This window comes from Anomaloglossus baeobatrachus (genome assembly GCF_048569485.1).
Source record: "Anomaloglossus baeobatrachus isolate aAnoBae1 chromosome 5 unlocalized genomic scaffold, aAnoBae1.hap1 SUPER_5_unloc_27, whole genome shotgun sequence".
NCBI lineage: Eukaryota > Metazoa > Chordata > Amphibia > Anura > Aromobatidae > Anomaloglossus > Anomaloglossus baeobatrachus.
The window spans coordinates 347,704-367,969 of record NW_027441803.1 but is presented as its reverse complement, the minus strand read 5'-3'; the positions used below and the strand labels follow the sequence as shown (position 1 = coordinate 367,969).

The 20,266-nt window shown below is 43.9% G+C and overlaps 2 protein-coding genes across 2 annotated transcripts in view; one reads left to right on the top strand and one right to left on the bottom strand.

Annotated features, from left to right (window-relative positions):
• Positions 1-7,373, bottom strand: part of LOC142259128 (uncharacterized) — a 37,915-nt gene extending 30,542 nt beyond the window's left edge. The window contains 3 exon segments of the mRNA XM_075331637.1: positions 1,760-2,846; positions 6,989-7,102; positions 7,186-7,373. Coding sequence (XP_075187752.1) covers positions 1,760-2,846; positions 6,989-7,102; positions 7,186-7,318 — 1,334 coding nt within the window. The 5' untranslated portion in view covers positions 7,319-7,373.
• A 7,412-nt stretch (positions 7,374-14,785) lies between these two features.
• LOC142259126 (uncharacterized) lies at positions 14,786-19,932 on the top strand. The gene is made up of 5 exons (XM_075331635.1): positions 14,786-15,244; positions 15,374-15,553; positions 15,635-15,758; positions 15,842-15,955; positions 18,958-19,932. The coding sequence occupies exons 1-5, from the start codon at positions 15,167-15,169 to the stop codon at positions 19,830-19,832; spliced, it is 1,371 nt and encodes a 456-aa protein (XP_075187750.1). The 5' UTR covers positions 14,786-15,166; the 3' UTR covers positions 19,833-19,932.
• The last annotated feature ends 334 nt before the right edge of the window (positions 19,933-20,266 follow it).

The window sequence follows — 20,266 nt, the reverse complement described above, 5'->3', positions numbered from 1 at the left end:
CAAAATACCACATGTCAATGGATACATTGGATTGCGGCGGTACCTGCAATGTATTTCAATGGGCGCCGGATCCTGCTATATCGGAAGTCGCCGGATCCTGATAGACAGGATCCTGTTTTCTGTACTGAGCATGCCCAGAAAGCAGCCTGGCATGGTCAGTACAGAAATATCTCTCTCTGACCGGTTTCAGTATGCAGAGCGGGATCCCACAAATCTCTGCAGCTGTTCCAAGCGCGAGAAATTTCTTTCTCAACTAATCCAGCGCGGTTACAAACTTTAATATTTTACTGAACTGCTAAAGAAGGAGCGCTGGGGTCATAGAGCTCACTCTTTCACTGTGAGAGTGATCACTGAGGGTTGTGGGATCTCACAACCTGGAAGTTAGTTTTGGGGGACATTAGGGACACTCGAAAAGTTTTGGTAGTGGATTATATTTAGAAAATTCACTAATCTGTGGTTCTCCACTGTTTTAGTAAATAAAAAAGGCAGCCACAGATTTGTGATAAGCACTTTTTAAAGCGAAAGTCATCAAACACATTGCGCTAGACATTGGGGGATATTACCCCCGTAACAGTGTCAGTAGCAGATTCCCCCATATCAGTGCGTCATAACCACATTTTTTTGCTTCAATCTTTTTCCCTATTTTCCTTCTTCAGAACCTAGATTGTGTCTTATGGTCCGAAAAATACGATAAGTTTAAAATAGAGAATATAGTTCTTTCCCTCACCAATTCATACTTGAGAAATTGTAGCTGATTTTTGGATAAAACGCTTTGAATTATGGTACATCATGATGGCTTCTCCTGTGTGACTTATCTGACAACAGGACCTGATTAAATCATAAAATCATTTGGCAATTCTGAAAGCGAGAATGGCTGCTCTGCTCTGTTGGTTTTCTGATGGTCGGCAAGACTTAATTTACCAGTTAAACATTTCAATTATTCACAACATGAAAAAAAGTTTCCTTCCCTATGTGGCTAGTTTCACACTTGCGTTGAACGGCATCCATTGCATTGCGTTGTGTGACGGATGCAACGGATGCGTTGCATTTAGTGGCACAACGGATGCAACGGATCATACAAAACAATGGAATCAGCTTTTTCTTTTTATTTTCTACAATTTCACCGGCGGCAGACTATTGTGAACGATCACCTGATCGTTCACAGCAGCCGGTCGCCGGGTGATCAGCTGATAGTTCGGCCGCCGAGTATGTGTGCGGGGGGTGTGGGGCGGAGTGCAGGGTGGGTGGAGCCGAGCGGGGCCATGGCGCGCTGAGGACAGGTAAGTGTGTGTGCGCGTGTACGTGTGTGTGTGTGTGTACATGCGGAGTGGAGTGCGGGAGGGGGCGGAGCCAAGTGGGGAAGTGTCGGGCTCCCTGCACACGTAGCCAGGGTAAATATCAGGTAACTAGGCAAAGAACTTTGCTTGGTTACCCGATGTTACCTGGTTACAGGTGCAGGGAGCCAGAGAGAGCATGTGCAGTGAAATCCTAAGGATTCCGCTGCTCAAAAAAACGTTACATGCAACGCAGCGCCGCCCAGCGGAAGGAACGCAGGTACTTTTGGCACAATCCGTCATCCATACAAGTCTATGGGAAGCAGCGGAATCCGTTAACGGATTCCGCTGTTTTACAAAATGGCGGATTGTGACGGAAGAAAAAAACGCAAATGTGAAAGTATCCTGTGGCTTCTTCAGATGTTTAACAAGAACTGATTTCTAAAAAAAACACTTTCCACATTAAGAACATAGGAATGGTTTATTTTGTGTGATTTTTTTGATGGTGAACAAGACCTGATTTCCTAGTAAAACATTTATCACATTCTGGGCATGAAAATGGCTTCTCCCCTGTGTGAGATCTTTGATGCACAACAAGATCTGATTTCTGAATAAAACATTTCCCACATTCTGAACATGAAAATGGCTTCTCCCCTGTATGAGATCTTTGATGCGAAACAAGACCTGATTTCCGAATAAAACATTTCCCACACTCTGAACATAAAAATGACTTCTCCCCTGTGTGATATTTCTGATGTCTAACAAGGTCTGAATTCTCAATAAAACATTTCCCGCACTCTGAACATGAAAATGGCTTTACCCCTGTGTGGTGATTTTTCTGATGTCTAACAAGGTTTAATTTCTGAAAAAAACATTTCCCACATTCTGAACATGAAAACGGCTTCACCCCTGCATGAATTTTCTGATGTCTAACAAGGTGTGATTTCCAACTAAAATATTTCCCACATTCTGAACATGAAAATGGCTTCTCCCCTGTGTGAATTCTTTGATGTACAACAAGTTCTGATTTCCAGATAAAACATTTTCCACACTCTGAACATGAAAATGGCTTCTCCCCTGAGTGATTTTTCTGATGCCTAACAAGATATGATTTCTGAATAAAACATTTCCCACATTCCTGACATGAAAATTGCTTCTTCCCAGTGTGGCATTTTTGATGGTCAAAAAGATATGATTTTACAGCAAAACATTTCTCACATTGGGGGCATGAAAATGGCTTTTCATTTGTGTGAGTTTTTTGATGGGCAACAAGATTTGATTTCCTGGTAAAACATTTCCCACATTTTGAACATGAAAATGGTTTCTCCCTTGTAGGAGCAGTTTCATGTTCCACATCCCTTCTGTAACTTTTATTTGGCTTAAAATTCTGTAATAAATCTGAATTTTGGACTTGTTTGAAAAGATCAGATGAGAAAGCTTTCCGAGGAATGACTGGAGGTATATCTGGGACAGCAGCATGCTCTTCATATGCATCATGTGTGATACTTTCATCATCTGTTTTAAATTCTAAAGATATTAGATGTCCATCTGACCAGCCAATACAGTCATCTGCTAAAAATAAACACAATGTTATTAGTTTTTAATGATATTATCTTGAAAGTACATTTATTTTTTTAAACCATAACATCAGAAATTAAATTAGGAAAAATTGTATTCTGAATCTATTTTCCAATTTTCTAAGAGTTACATCTTTGTTAATTCAGACCTCTTATTCCTGTCTCCAAGACATCTCTCCAGTAACATCAGTTCTCTGGAATGTGCTTCAGTAAATAATCTGATTGATTGTCCTATACTGTCCCTCACGCTAGGAGACCCTAGGCTATCCCTAATCTCTGGATTACCCTTGAAGGTGAAGATGCCCTGGTCCTGTACCTTACTATTTTCCTGACTAGATCTAATCTATGATCCCTGAAGGAAGGAAGGGGAAAGAGTATGATGGAAATACAGATTAAGACAGATGGGAAAACTAAAACTTAGACACACTGCAAACTCACAGAAATAAACAGTGAGAAACAGGAGAAAAATAAGAGCAGGAAGGCAGAAACAAAGGGTTAACACCACAACCATTCACAGCAATAATGCACAACAACCACCCGTTAGTCTGTATCATAACACCTCACCAGACCAGTATAGGTAAACTATAGCTGGCATTAATGAAATAGTCCAGCCAGCATAAACAGGATGGGAGAGAATGATACTGGCTTCACACAGTATGTTATGAAAGACACTAACCAGTAGCCCAGCAGAGATTAACTCTTGCTAGCCTGCCTAAGTCTGTAGTTTGATGCCTGTGTCTCCATGCACTGCTCACAGACATCAGAGAAGTTAGCAGGCAGAGTGTAGTTTCCACAGATCCTGACACTGCCTTGACAGTTGAATAACCTGCAAACATCTCTGTGACATTGATCCACAACATAGACAATTTCAAAGAGATTTTTTTCCAAGATAACAATAAAATAGGTAAAGTCAGATGCTGGAAATTTAACGGGGATGTCCGGGACTATGACGATGATGGCCTATCCTTAGGCTTTGTAACCAAAGCAGGTAGCAGGGTCTTGCTGTCTGTGAAGGTAAACATTAGCGCTCCAATTCATCAAGACCGGCTATGTACACTGAAAATTTACATCAGGGACTGGAGAGAGATTTATGGCATAGGGAACGCCACAGTTTGCTACACATTAGAGAAGCGGCGGCATCACACCCTTGTTTAGCCCAAGCTTTGCCCATTTCGGCAAGGCTGGTTAAAATTGGTGTGACCACAAAAAAACACACACACACACACACCAGCCTGTCTCCTCTTCAGCTTTAGACGCCTACAATTGAGACCTTTGGTCACATGACATGATTTCAAAAAGATCCTTAAGCAGTCCTATAATTGGTATATAAACACTACGGCCCCTAGGCGAATGGGGCCCTGTAAAATTGCACAGTTTGCTCTCCCTTTCCCCTAATGCCAGTCCTGCATGCCAGCCTGTCTTCTTTTCAGTTCTTTAGACCCCTAAAATTAAAAGACCTTTGGTTACATCATGTCACATGACTTTGTAGTCATCAAAGATCCTTAAAGGAAAGTATTGCGTTTTTTTATTTTTGTATTAATAATAGTGATTATGAAATCAAGTATTTGTAATAAAAAATTAAAATCACTGGTTATTTAGTTTTTATTTCATTCTAATTTTACTGAAGGCACCGGGGGTTGCCATCTTGGATTTGTTTTTTGTAACAACAGATACTCACCTTTATGGCAGCCCTCTGGGCATAGACTCTGATAGTCGGGCTCCGACCCCCATTTAGAAACATTAGAGAAGGCGTCTGCTGTGAAATGGACACGCCCCCTGGCTGTCCAGATCACAGCAGAGGGAGGAGATCAGCGCCATCAATGTGGAGCTCACAGCAAATGCTGTTTGCTCCACTTTACCCCTGTCAACCACCGGGATGTGTGAGTACGGGGCGCCGGGCCCCCTCCCCTCCCCTGCCGTTACTGTCTTCAATGAAACCTCCTCCCCTAACCACAGCCTCTGCTACCATCTCCAATGCTGCCATGACTCCCTCTCCACTCTCCTTGCTGCAGCCATTGCGTGCATGCAGAGCAATGCGTGAGTACCGGCGCCCCTCCCCCACAGCGCTGCTACCGTCTCCAATGACACCCCTCGCTTCCCTCCCCCCCCGTGCCATGTATCTAATCCTCTCCTGTGTGATACTGCCTGCTGTGCCTTGTATCTAATCCTCTCCTGTGTGATACTCTCTGCTGAGTTGTGTATCTAATCATCTGCTGTGTGATACACAGCTTCAGCACACAGTATCATACAGGATAGGATTAGATACACAGCTCAGCAGCCAGTATATAATCCTATCCTGTATGATACTGTCTGCTGAACTGTGTATCTAATCCTCTCCCGTGTGATGCTGCCTGCTGAGCTGTGTATCTAATCCTATCCTGTGTGATACTGTCTGCTGAGCCGTGTATCTAATCCTATCCTGTGTGATACTGTCTGCAGAGCCGTGTATCTAATCCTCTCCCGTGTGATGCTGCCTGCTGAGCTGTGTATCTAATCCTATCCTGTGTGATACTGTCTGCTGAGCCGTGTATCTAATCCTCTCCTATGTGATACTCTCTGCTGAGCCGTGTATCTAATCCTCCCCTGTGTGATCCTGTCTGCTGAGCTGTGTATCTAATCCTATCCTGTGTAATGCTTACTGTCTGCTGAGCCATGTATCTAATCCTATCCTGTGTGATACTGTTTGCTGAGCCGTGTATCTAATCCTATCCTGTGTGGTACCGTCTGCTGAGCCTTGTATCTAATCCTATCCTGTGTGATACTGTCTGCTGAGCCGTGTATGTAATCCTCTCCTGTGTGATGCTGTCTGCTGAGCCGTGTATCTAATCCTCTCCTGTGTGATACTGTCTGCTGAGCCGTGTATATAATCCTCTACTGTGTGATGCTGTCTGCTGAGCCGTGTATCTAATCTTCTCCTGTGTGATACTGTCTGCTGAGCCATGTATCTAATCCTGTGTGATACTGTCTGCTGAGCCGTGTATCTAATCCTCTCCTGTGTGATACTGTCTGCTGAGCCATGTATCTAATCCTGTGTGATACTGTCTGTTGAGCTGTGTATCTAATCCTATCCTGTGTGATACTGTCTGCTGAGCTGTGTATCTAATCTTCTCCTGTGTGCTACTGTCTGCTAAGCTGTGTATCTAATCCTCTCCTGTTTGATACTGTCTGCTGAGCCGTGTATCTAATCCTCTCCTGTGTGATACTGTCTGCTGAGCCATGTATCTAATCCTGTGTGATACTGTCTGTTGAGCTGTGTATCTAATCCTATCCTGTGTGATACTGTCTGCTAAGCTGTGTATCTAATCCTATCCTGTGTGATACTGTCTGCTGAACCGTGTATCTAATCCTCTCCTGTATGATACTGTGTGGTGAACTGGGTATCTAATCCTATCCTGTGTGATACTCCTGCTGTCCTTGGTGACACTTTAGACATTTCTGGTCACCAGTAAAATGGCTCTCGACTGTGTCCCTACACTTCATTCTCTATTATCTGTTGGAAACACCCAGATTGGGAGGGGAGCTGTGACATCACACACAGGAGAGCAGACTCCGCCCACTTTTACTGCAGCTGTAATCCAGGCTATTTCTACAGTAGGATTTTTGTAAGACTTCAGCAGCTGTTCCCCCTAGTGTTTAAGAGTGGAAAATATCAAACTTTTTATATCTTTTTTTATATTGTGCTCAATTAAAAACAAATAATAATATCTACAAAAAACATTAAAACATTAATACTTTACATTTTTTCAGTTATTGAAATTTTTTTTTTTGGACGACACCTTCCCTTTAATCAATCTTAGAATACAACTGATGGGGACTCTAAAGAGAGTGGGGATCCTGAGAAATTGCACAGTTTGACTCCTCCCAAAGCTGGCCCTGACTGTAACTAGGGCTTATTTTTAATCTCATAAAATTGTGCTACTGCTTATTTTTGGGGTACATCTTATTTTCAGGAAAACAGGGTATTCATGAACCCTCTGTAAATCTTTGAGTTTCATCATAACGACATAGAGAAGACACTAGAAACAAACAGCAGAAGAAGCAGAAGCAAAGAAAATACAGCTGAAAAAACCAGAGCAGAAAGTCTAAAAATGTAAACACAAAATTAGTGAAGAAAGTACATGAGTAGATATCTCTTACTGGATAGAGCTGGAGGAAACACATCCTGAGGAACATCGGGATCTTCTTGTTTACAGTCCTGTGGGAGAAGAGGACGGGGACATCTCTCTGGTGTTGTCCTCTTACTGGATAGACCTGGAGGAGACACATACAGGGGCTGAATTCATTCCTTACATACAGATAATTATAGGCCGTGTGTATTTAGTCCTGTCTATTACCTGGTGATGTGAGGGGCTGGGGATCCTCCATCATGACGTCCTTGTACAGATCTTTGTGTCCTTCTAAATACTCCCACTCCTCCATGGAGAAATAGATGGTGACGTCCTGACACCTTATAGGAACCTGACACATACAATGATACCGTCACCCCCGATCCCTTCATAGCGTTACTGTATAATGTCCCAGCATTCCCAGCAGTGTCACCTCTCCAGTCAGCAGCTCAATCATCTTGTAGGTGAGTTCTAGGATCTTTTAGTCATTGATGTCCTCATGTATCGGGGGGTGAGGTGGAGGCCCCGTGATTGGGCTCAGGGGTCTTCCCCATCCCTCAGACACAGGGGCCTGACAGCGCTCACTAGAGGTCTTCTTCACTACTGTGTAATCCTGGTTATGGAGAGACACAGTAATAAATCTCACTCCAGACATTTCCAGAGTCCTCACCTCTCCAGTTCTGTCCATCTGTTGTTCCCATAGATAAGAATGATGTAATGTGACGTCATCAGAATCTCTCACCTCTCCAGTAAGCCGGAAGAGGATCTCTAGGGTGAGGTGTAATATCCTCTCCGCCATCTTGTCCCTGTCCATATCCATCCTTCACGGGGCAATCAGGAAAATTATCTTATACAGAAGATCTCCACTGAGAGGATCTGATATTGTAGGGACCTGAATGGGGAGAAGGTGACGATGTAACATCATAAAGAATCCGCTGTAATAATACAATTACTGGAGATAATAAGGGGAAACATATAATGAGAACATTCTGGGGGAGCATTATACTGTGTGGGGGGCAGAAAGGGACAGAAGACCGAGGTCAGAAAGGAGCCGAGGAGTGAGGGCAGAAAGGGGCTGAGGATTGAGGGCAGAAAGGGGCCGAGGACTGAGGGCAGAAAGGGGCCGAGGACTGAGGGCAGAAAGGGGCCGAGGACTGAGGGCAGAAAGGGCCTGAGGACTGAAAGGGGCCGGGGACCGAGGGTAGAAAGGGGCCGAGGACTGAGGGCAGAAAGGGGCTGAGGACCGAGAGCAGAAAGGGGCCGAGGACCGAGAGCAGAAAGGGGCCGAGGGCAGAAAGGGGCCGAGGACCGAGAGCAGAAAGGGGCCGAGGACTGAGGGCAGAAAGGGGCCGAGGACTGAGGGCAGACGGGTTTCCTCACTTCCGGCCTCTCATAGTTGGGGTGTCTGAAAAAACAAAATCAAAAAAGAAAAACGCCAAGAAAGTCTCATAGCTGAAGGGGTTAATGCCGCCTGTGCCCAGTAATGGGGAATCTCCACACACCTCCACCTGCAGAGCCGCACACCGGATATATGGCTGCTCTGTGCTTACATGATGATGTCACATGGAGGGGAGGAGTCAGGGGTCACATGATCAGCTCCTCAGTGTATGCAGGGCTCTGCTGTGCTGGGTGTCATGGTGCTGGATGAGGGGAGGTTATGTCAGGGGGTCACAGTGAGGTAATGGAGGCTGTATGTAGACAGGACACATCCTGGAAGCCGTGGACGGACATGGAGCAGATATCCTGGAAATCCAGGGATGAGCAGTGAAGTCTGAGGGGGCAGTGGCCACAGCTGTTTCTAGATTGTTCCAGAACTATTTACCCCGGCCACAGTAAGCGAGGGTCACTGAGCTTGTGAGGGGCAGTAAAGTCTGAGGGGGCAGGGAAGTGCATAGTTTAAACACAATATTATAGTTTGGAGTTTTCCTTACAAGTTTCCCATTGTTTTTTGCTTTTTTCTGTGCTGTTCATCCCCATTAATAGCGGCTCCATGGACAATGCTACCAGGTGTGTGTCTTGTCAGATGTATGCCTGCCTTGAGCAGCCGTTTGAGGGTGAATATGTCTGCTCTCGATGTCAGCGTGTTACATATTTGGAAGCCCAGGTAACTGATCTAAATATGCAGCTCACAACACTCAGGGGCATTGCAAAACCTGGAGAGGAGTTTAGAGCTCACTGAGCGGCTCTGGCTGGGGCCAGTGCTATGGAGGAGGGTGGAGGTGGGGAAGGTCAGGACCCAGAGGTAGGTAGCTGGGTAACAGAAGCAGAGGTAGGGGGAAAAGTGTCAGGGAGCCAAGTCCTGATCTGGCACAGCCTAATAAATATGCCTGTGTGGCTGATATTAGGAATGAAGGGCCAGGACTAGGATCACTACAGCAGGACGTTGCTACTAGTAACCAGGAAAACGACTGCTGTAGGAAGGAGGGAAATAGGAGTACAGCAAAAGCCAGATGGATGGTGGTGGTAGAGGACTCTATAACTAGGCGGACAGACAAGGTCTTTTGTCGAGACCGTGAATGCCGAACAGTGTGTTTTCTGCCGGGTGCTCGGGTTTGGCATATTGTGGATCGGATAGACAGATTGCTGGGTGGGGCTGGGGAAAGCCCAGCGGTCATGGTGCACATTGGTACTAATGACAAAGTTAGAGGCAGGTGGAAGGTCCTTAAAAACGATTAGAGGGAACTAAGAGAGAAGCTGAAGTCCAGGACCTCCAAGGTGGTGTTTTCAGAAATACTACCAGTGCTATGAGCGTCACTAGAAAGACAACGGGAGCTTAGGGAGATAAATATGTGGCTTAGAAATTGGTGCAGGAAGGAAGGGTTTGGGTTCATGGAAAACTGGGCCGACTTCTTAGTCAGCTACAGGTTCTACGGTAGGGACGGGCTGCACCTCAATGGGGAGGGTGCAGCTGTGCTGGGGGAGAAAATGGTCAGAAGAATGCAGGAGCTTTTAAACTAGGATTTGGGGGAGGAAGGGTAGGGAGAGTAGTGGAGCAAATAAGGGGATAGAGCAGATAGAGACAGTGAGACAGTAGGGGTCAATGAAGGTTGGGAGGCTGGGACATGCAAGGAAAGTAGGGAGGCAAGGAGTAAGTAATGTGTTAATACTATTAAATGTCTACTGGCAAATGCAAGAAGTCTTGCAAAGAAAATGAATCAATTGGAGACTGATATCAAGCAAGGATTATGATGTGGTGTGCATTACGGAAACTGGATGAGAGCCATGACTGGGTGACAAACATAGAGGGTTATACTACATTCATGAAAGACAGGAAAGACAAAAAAGGTGGAGGAGTGTGTATATTTATCAAATCTAACCTAAGACCTGAGCTCAATAACGACATTGGGGGGAGCTGCAACAATGTAGAGTCATTTTGGGTAAATGTACATGGGGAGGGGAATAACGGAAAGCTACTAATTGGAGTTTGCTATAAGCCACCTAACATACCTGAACAGGTAGTGGGTGAAATGCTGCAACAAATTGAAAAGGCATCAAATAATAATAATAATCGGGTCCTTATTATTAGGCGGGATTTCAACTCTGCAGAAATTCAGTGGGACATAGAATCTTCTGGTTGTGCTAAAAGTTGTAAGTTGTTATCTACAATTCAAGACAATTTCCTCTCTCAGATGGTAGATGAACCGACAAAGGGAGATAATTTGCTAGATCTGGTCCTGTCAAATAGACCAGATATAATTTCAGATCTACAGGTCTGGGAGCACTTGGGCACCAGCAATCATAATATGGTAATATTCAATAGAGCATTTGAAAGGGGAAATGCTAAAACCTAAAATTTTAGGAAAGCTGATTTCAACAACTTAAAGGAAAAGCTTAAGTGTGGTAATAAAATGTCCAGGAATAAAAAGAAACCACTATGGATAAATAAGACAGTACAAAGTATAATAAAATAAAAACAAATAGCATTCAAAATCTTGAAGGCTGCAAATACAGAAATATAATTTTTAGGAGTATAAGGATTTCAATAGGAAATGTAAAAAAGAAATCAAGCAAGCAAAATTAGCTACTGAAACAAAAATCGACAAGGGCATTAAAATAAATCCGACATTTTCTATAAATACATTAATGCCGAAAGGAAAACAAAGGATGGTATGTGTTCCTTAAAATACAGTAACCAGTTAATTATAGAAGACAAAGAAAAGACTGAGATATGAAACAGTAACTTTTCATCTGTGTTAACCAAGGAACAGACTGTTCCAAGGAACATTCAACAAGTCAAAAATCAAAGTTCACCACCTGATATTAATTTAACACAAGAAGAAGTACGCCTGCGTCTGAGTAAATTAAATATTGACAAATCCCCTGGGCCAGAATATTGAGGGAATTGAGCTCAGTAATTGACAGACCACTGTATCGCATCTTCTTAGACTCACTTGTACCAAGATTGGTTCCTCAGGATTGGAGGATTGCTGATGTGGTACCGATATTTAAGAAAGGTAAGAGGGAGAATCCAGGCATCTACCGTCCAGTAAGCCTGACATCAGTAGTATGCAAAGTTTTTGAGTGCATTTTATGGGATGACATGTAAAAATATATTGCAGAAAATAATGTAGTAACTGACAGACAGCATGGATTCATGAAAGATAAGTCATGTCTAAGTAATATTTTGGGGTTCTATGAGGAGGTAAGTGCAAATCTGGATATTGGTAATGCAGCTGATGTGATTTATTTGGAGTTTGCAAAGGCATTTGATACTGTACCACATAATAGCCTTATACCGAAGCTGCAGAAGCAAGGACTAGGGGAAACTAAATACAACTGGGTAAGGAATTGGCTAAAAGATAGGAAACAAAGAGTAGTCATAAATGGTATATTCTCTACATGGGCTATAGTAAGTAGTGGGTTACCGCAGGGATCTGTGCTAGGACCGCTCCTTTTTAATCTTTTTATTAATGATCTTGTGGATGGGATTGATAGTAAAGTTTCAATCTTTGCTGATAACACCAAACTATGTAGGATATTAAAAACTGACCTTGATAGTACAATATTACAAAACAATCTGGATAAGATATTGGAATGGGCAGACACTTGTCAAATGAGATTTAATGTTGATAAATGTAAAGTAATAAACCTAGGACGGAGTAATCCTATAGCTGCATATATATTAAATGGAAGTAAACTCAGGACAACAGAGCAGGAGAAGGACTTGGGTAATCAGGATACAATGAGCAGCAGCACTCAATGTCAGGCAGCAGCTGCTAAAGCAAGCAAGATTTTAGGGTGTATAAAAAGAAAGATTAGATCCCGTGATCCCAACATATTGTTACCTGTCTATAAATCTCTTGTAAGGCCACATCTAGAATATGGATCCAGTTTTTGGCTTCATATTTTGAAAAGAACATTCAGAAGTTAGAGTCAGTTCAAAGGCAGGTAACTAGACTACAAAGAATGGAGGCCTCCCATATGATGAGAGGTTGAAAAAATTAGATCTGTTTAACGTAGAAAAAAAGACGTCTCAGAGGAGATCTCATTAAGGCCTGTTTCAGATGTTAGTGATTCTGGTATGTATGTGCTTTTTTTTTTTATATATACCAGAATCTTGGACATACGCAGACCCATTATAATCAGTTGGTCTGCGCACACATCAGTGACTTTTCACTGACCGTGTCTCCGTGAAGCGTACACGCGTGTCCGTGATTGCCGCACGGAGACAAGTCTGTTTTTTTCTGGCATCACTGATATCCCACGGACCACACTATGGTGTGATCTGTGAAACACGTACCAGAAAAATACGGACATTGAAAATAAAAAGCATTTTCAACTCACCCGGCTCCAGCGATGCTCTGTTCAGCCTCTGCTCTCTGCAGCTTCCTGGCCGGCTCATTATGGCATGCATATTTATGAATTGGCCAGAGCCAACCCGCAAGTAGCTGCAGAGGTGAGAGACAGCGGGGGCCAGATGCTGCAGAGCTGGAGAGTTCAGCACCATGGCCAGTAGGACAGGTGAGTTTATGTCCATATGAAACCATGGAGTACGTATCACGGATTGCACATGGACAACCCACGTGTGCTGTGAATCACACGGAGGGACATAGGCGTTTTTAACAGTGGAAAACGTCTGTTTTTCACTGACGTGTGAAACAGACCTTATATGTATAAATACATGTGTGGTCAATATAAAGAACTGGCACATTACTTATTCCTTCCAAAGATAATACTAAGGACCAGGGGGCATTCGCTGCGAGTGGAAGATAGTGATTCCGGCAGCTAAATAGGAAAGGGTTCTTTACAGTTAGAGCAGTCAGACTGTGGAATGCCCTACCACAAGAGGTAGTAATGGCAGATACTATAACAGCTTTTAAAAAGGGGCTGGATGATTTCCTCAGTAAACACAACATTGTCGGTTATAAATGACTTAATGACAAAATGTATAATTGGTGGAGAAAGGTTGATCTAGATGGACCTAGGTCTTTTTTCAACCTATGTAATTATGTAACATGACCTTTGTGCAAAGAGAGAGGAGCTCACAGCAGAGCAGGTGGACACCAACTATTTACCTGCTCTGCTGTGAGCTCCTCTCCTCTACAGGTATCTCTGTAGCCTAATAGTTAAAAAAAAAGCGCAGGATAAACCCTTTAATCTCTCCATCTTCTCCGCACTTTTATCCGATTCTTGCATATGATGGAATCTAATTATAGTGAATGACACTCGGCTCCACACTAGAGTCTGATGCATGAGAGAATATACAACACTGTGAGCACGGTCTAAGGGAGAGGCCTGGAGAAACGTCTACCGAGACGCCCCAAATCTACAACACAGAGCGCGTCAGAACCCCGGGACTGAGCGCAGGTCAGAGAAATGGGGCTGTAAGGCCAAAAACATAATAATATGAGGGTTAAATGAAAAGTAATGCCTCTACCTTCATAACTCCTCACAGATGGCAGCGCTGGTATGAGGCAGGTACTGGACTGTTCATTAGACTCTCCTCTACAGCTCCAGTTGGCGGGAAACCTTACAATGAATGGTTGTGTTGTTACAGTGTAAAGAATGGATCCTGTGCAGGCGGTCGGTCAATGTGATTTAGGCAACGTGCTGTCATTGAATTCTTGACAACAGAAGGTGTCACCCCAAAGGAGATTCATCAGAGAATACAAGCGGTGTATAGTGATTGTGTTGATGTGCACTGTGCGTCGTTGGGCCAGTAGTAAGATTAAAGATGGTGAGGCAGGAACATCTGACTTGTGTGACAAAGAAAGAGTTGGACGTCCTGTGACAGCAACCACGAAGTTACAGATGGAAATGTAGACAGATTCCGGATGATGGTCGTATCACTCAGAGAGAAATTGTAAGCACAATCGGCATTTCACAGGAACGTGTAGTCACATTATTGCTCTGCTTGGTTATGGGAAGATCTGTGCACGATGGCCGCCCCGGATGCTGACGTCTGACATGAAAGCCACAGACTGGACATTTACCAGGAAATCCTCTCACATTACGAGAATGAAGGTGACGACTTTCTGCATTCAACTGTGACCGGAGATGAAGCTTGTGTACACCACTACGGACCGGAGCCGAAACGTCCGTCCATGGAATATCAGCACAAAGGCTCGCCCCAGAAAAAGACATTCAAGACCCCGTCCTCAGCCGGGAAATCATGGCCTCAGTGTTTGGGGCGCAGATGACGTTATCCATGGGGATTTCCTACAACGTGGAGAAACAATCAATTCAGAGCGTTACATCACAACGCTGCCAACTGTGAAACCACGACTAACATACACTGAGGAGCTGATCATGTGACCCCTGACTCCTCCCCTCCATGTGACATCATCACAGGTCCTGTAAGCACAGAGCAGCCATATATCTAGTGTGCGGCTCTGCAGGTGGAGGTGTGTGGAGATTCCCCATTACTGGGGCAGGCGGCATTAACCCCTTCAGCTCTGAGACTATTTGGGGCGGGGAGGTTTCTCTCTCTGCTCTTCAGATATAATAGCGCGGCTCTATCTGTCTCGGTCACATACATTCTGCTGATATTCCGGCCTCTGTACTGGGAAATGTCCTCTCCATCTTGTTATATTCTCAGGATTTTCCCTATAGTGAAGGAGATTTCTTGTATATCCAGTAATTGTATTATTACAGTGGATTCTTTATGATGTTCCATCGTCATCTTCTCCCCATTCAGGTCCCTACAATATCGGATCCTCTCAGTGGAGATCTTCTATAGAAGAGAATTCTCCTGATTGCCCCATGAAGGATGGATAAGGACAGGGACAAGATGGCGGAGAGGATATTACACCTCACCCTAGAGATCCTCTTCCGGCTTACTGGAGAGGTGAGAGATTCTGATGACGTCACATTACATCATTCTTATCTATGGGAATAACAGATGGACAGAACTGGAGAGGTGAGGACTCTGGAAATGTCTGGAGTGAGATTTATTACTGTGTCTCTCCATAACCAGGATTACACAGTAGTGAAGAAGACCTCTAGTGAGCGCTGTCAGGCCCCTGTGTCTGAGGGATGGGGAAGACCCCTGAGCCCAATCACGGGGCCTCCACCTCACCCCCCGATACATGAGGACATCAATGACCAGAAGATCCTAGAACTCACCTACAAGATGATTGAGCTGCTGACTGGAGAGGTGACACTGCTGGGAATGCTGGGACATTATACAGTAACGCTATGAAGGGATCGGGGGTGACGGTATCATTGTATGTGTCAGGTTCCTATAAGGTGTCAGGACGTCACCGTCTATTTCTCCATGGAGGAGTGGGAGTATTTAGAAGGACACAAAGATCTGTACAAGAATGTCATGATGGAGGATCCCCAGCCCCTCACATCACCAGGTAATAGACAGGACTAAATACACACGGCCTATAATTACCTGTATGTAAGGAATTAATTCAGTCCCTGTATGTGTCTCCTCCAGTTCTATCCCGTAAGAGGACAACACCAGAGAGATGTCCCTGTCCTCTTCTCCCACAGGACTGTAAACAAGAAGATCCTGATGTTCCCCAGGATGTGTTTTCTCCATCTTTATCCTGTAAGAGATATCTACTCATGTACTTTCTGAACTAATTTTGTGTTTACATTTTCAGGTTTTCTGCTTTGTTTTTTTTCAAAGAAACAAACAAAGAGCCAGCACCAATGTGCACTAAGGCATCAAATATTCCAAACTGCATTATAAAAATTTTTTTTTTTTTTTTGAGATTTACGGGACTGCAATAGACCAGGTGAGTGCTGCTGAGAGCAGTTCTGCTATTTATATGTGAGGCCGCTTGGCACATTTTATAAAAATATTTTAGTGTAGGACTGCTTCAAATGAGATTTGCCGTGACGTGGCGAAGCAGCTCAAGAAATTGCAATTTTTTGCCAAAAATCTCAAAAAAAATTTTTATAATGCAGTTTGGAATATTTGATGCCTTAGTGCACATTGGTGCTGGCTCTTTGTTGTTTCTTTGTTGAATTGGTCGGTGGTTGACCTCCACCTTGCTATGCACCCCAATTTGGGATGTATTCCATCTGTATAGATTTTGGCGTTTGGTGACTGTTCACATTGGGTCATCAGGCTTTGTCCACAGGCTATATATATACTTCATGCAGCATTTGCTTGGACCTGTCCCGCCCACAGCCATGACTCAGTCATGGGTACGGGACTGCAATAGACCAGGTGAGTGCTGCTGAGAGCAGTTCTGCTATTTATATGTGAGGCCGCATGGCACATTTTATAAAAATATTTTAGTGTAGGACTGCTTCAAATGAGATTTGCCGTGACGTGGCGAAGCAGCTCAAGAAATTGCAATTTTTTGCCAAAAATCTCAAAAAAAATTTTTATAATGCAGTTTGGAATATTTGATGCCTTAGTGCACATTGGTGCTGGCTCTTTGTTGTTTCTTTGTTTTTTTTCAGCTGTATTTTCTTTGCTTCTTCTGCTGTATGTTTCTAGTGCATTCTCTATGTCATTATGAAGGCAACTCAAAGACCTGCAGAGGGTTCGTGAATACCCTGTTTCCCCAAATAGACAACCTACTCCAAAAATAAGCCCTAGCATGATTTTATGAGATTTTTGGAGAATGCTTGAAATATAAGCCCTACTCCAAAAATAAGCCCTAGTTACAGTCAGGGCCACTGTTGGAAGGAGTCAAACTGCCAATTTCTCAGGATCCCCACTCTCTTAGGGTCTTCATCAGTTGTATTCTGAGGTTGATTGTTTAAGGACCTTTGATGACTTCAGAGTCATGTGACATGATGTAATTAAAGGATACCTGTCACCAGATTTTTCCCTATGCAACTAAAAATACCACCTTCTGTAGCTCCTGGGCTGCATTCTATGAATGTGCGCCTTGTTTCTGGCCCCCTTTTCAGACCGCCAAAACAACTTTATAAGATATCACCTTTTCGTATGTAATTTTTTTCGGTGGGTGGGCTCTATTTCTCTTTCGTTCCCCCCCCCCTCCTGCCGCTGTACGTCGTCCCCTGTGCTGATTTGACATGATGACAACGGTCCCGTCATCCTCCACACTGTGCCATGTGTCAAGCACAGTGCCGCCCATAATCTCATGCCTGAGCAAATACATTCCCGGTGCGCACGAGGGATAGTTTCTGCACAGGCCCGCGATAGTGGCCTATGATAACTGCGCATGCGCAAGACTTCGGCACAGCGTGCATGTTAACTTCTCTGATGTTTGTGAGCAGCGCAAGGAGACGCAGGCACTGAACCACAGGCTTGGGCAGGCTAGCAAGAGTTATTCTCTGCAGGGCTGTTTGTTAATGTTTTTGATCACATGCTGTAGAGAGGAAAGTATTGTTCGCTCCCCTTCTGTATATGCTGGCTGCACTATCTCATTAATGCCAGCTATAGTTTACCTATACTTTTCTAGTGAGGTGTTTTAATCCAGACTTACCAGTGGTTGTGCATTATTACTATGAGCTGTTGTAGTGTAAACCCTTGTTGTCTTTTTGTTGCTACCTTTCTGCTCTTTCTTTTCTCTTTAGTCTCTCACTGTTTATTTTGTGACTTGCAATGTGTCCTGTCTGTCTTAATTTCTGTTTCCCGTCTGGCTTAATCTGTGTTTCCATCATTGTCCTGTCCCTTCCTTTCCAAAGGGATAACAGATTAGATTTGGTCAGGCGAATAGTAAGGCACAGGACTCTGGCATCTCCTCCTTTAGGGGTAATCTAGAGGTTAGGAATAGCTTAGGGTCCCCTAGCATCAGGGACAGTATAGGAGCCCCCTGTCCCTCACTATCCTGCAGTCACATTGTGAAACTCAATCAGATTATTTACTGCAGCACATTCCAGAGAACTGGTGCTAGGAATGGGAGATGCGAATTAACGAAGATGTAACTCTAAAGGGGGCTTTACACGCAGCGATATCGCTAGAGATATCGCTAGCGAGCGTACCCGCCCCTGTCGTTTGTGCGTCACGGGCAAATTGCTGCCCATGGCCGCACAATATCGTTAGGAGCCGTCACACGGACTTACCTGCCGAGCGACGTCGCTGTGGTTGGCGAACCGCCTCCTTCTAAGGGGGCGGTTCATGCAGCGTCACTAAACGACCACCCAATAGAAGCGGAGGGGCGGAGATGAGCGGCCGTAACATCCCGCCCACCTACTTCCTTCCTCATTGCCGGCGGCCGCAGGTCAGCTGTAGTACGTCTTTTCCGAGGTGTCAGACATAGCGATGTGTGCTGCCTCGGGACCGACGAACAACCTGCGTCCTCAACAGTCAACGATTTCTTGAAAATGAACTATGTGTCAACGATGGACGATTTGGTGAGTATATTCCATCGTTAATGGCCGCTCGTTGGTGTCACACGCAATGACGTCGCTAACGATGCCAGATGTGCGTCACAGAATCCGTGACCCCGGCGATATATCGTTAGATACGTCGTTGCGTGTAACGGGGCCTTTAGATGTCGAAATTGGAAAACAGATTCAGAATACATTTTTTCCTAATTTAATTTCTGATGTTATGGTTTAAAAAAATAAATGTACTTTCAAGATAATATCATTATAAAATAATAACATTGTGTTTATTTTTAGCAGATGACTGTATCAGGAGTTCGGATGAACCTCTAATATCTTCAGAATTTAAAACAGATGATCAAAGTATCACACATGATACATATGAAGAGCATGCTGTTGTCCCAGATATACCTCCAGTCCTTCCTCGGAAAGCTCTATCGTCTCATCTTTTCAAACTAGTCCAAAATTCCGATCATCAAAAAACTCACATCAGGGAGAAGCCATTTACATGCTCAGAATGCAGTAAATGTTTTACTCAGAAATCAGATCTTGTTATACATAACAGAATTCACAAAAGGGAGAAGCCATATTTGTGTTCAGAGTGTGGGAAATTTTTTATTCGGAAATCAGAACTTGCTAGACATCAGAAAATTCACACAGGGGAGAAGCCATTTTCATGTTCAGAGTGTGGAAAATGTTTTATTCAGAAATCAAACCTTGTTAGACATCAGAAAATTCACACAGGGGAGAAGCCATTCTCATGTTCAGAGTGTGGGAAATGTTTTACTCATAGATCACTTTTTGTTAATCATCAGAAAATTCACACAGGGGAGAAGCCATTCTCATGTTCAGAGTGTGGGAAATGTTTTATTCGGAAATCAGATCTTGTTGAGCATCAAAGAATTCACACAGGGGAGAGGCCATTTTCATGTTCAGAATGTGGTAAGTGTTTTATTCAGAAATCACATCTTGTTAGGCATCAAAGATCTCACACAGGGGAGAAGCCATTCTCATGTTTTACTAGGAAATCAACTCTTATTGACCATGGAAAAATTCACACCGGGGATAAACCATTTTTATGTTCTGAATGTGGAAAATGTTATTCTCATAAATCAGATCTTATTAAACATGTGAAGAAGCCACACGGGGAAGGAACCTTATTCATATTGTGAATAAGTGAAATGTTTAACTGGTAAATCAAGTCTTGCCACCCATCAGAAAATGCTCAAGTGAAGGGGGCTTTACACGCTACGATATCGTTAATGTTTTATCGTCGGGGTCACGTTGTTTGTGATGCACATCCGGCGTCATTAACGATATCGTAGCGTGTAATAGTTATGTGCGACCTAAAACGATCGCAAAAGCAGCAAAAATTGTTTGCCGCGGAGAGGTCGTCCTAAAACAAAAAAATCGTTTACCTCTCCTTAGCGATGTTGTTCCTCGTTCCTGCGGCAGCACATATCGCTATGTGTGACACTGCAGGAGTGAGGAACATCCCTTACCTGCCTCCACCAGCTATGCGGAAGGAAGGAGGTGGGCGGGATGTTTACGTCCCGCTCATCTCCGCCCCTCCGCTTCTATTGGCCGCCTGCCGTGTGACGTCGCA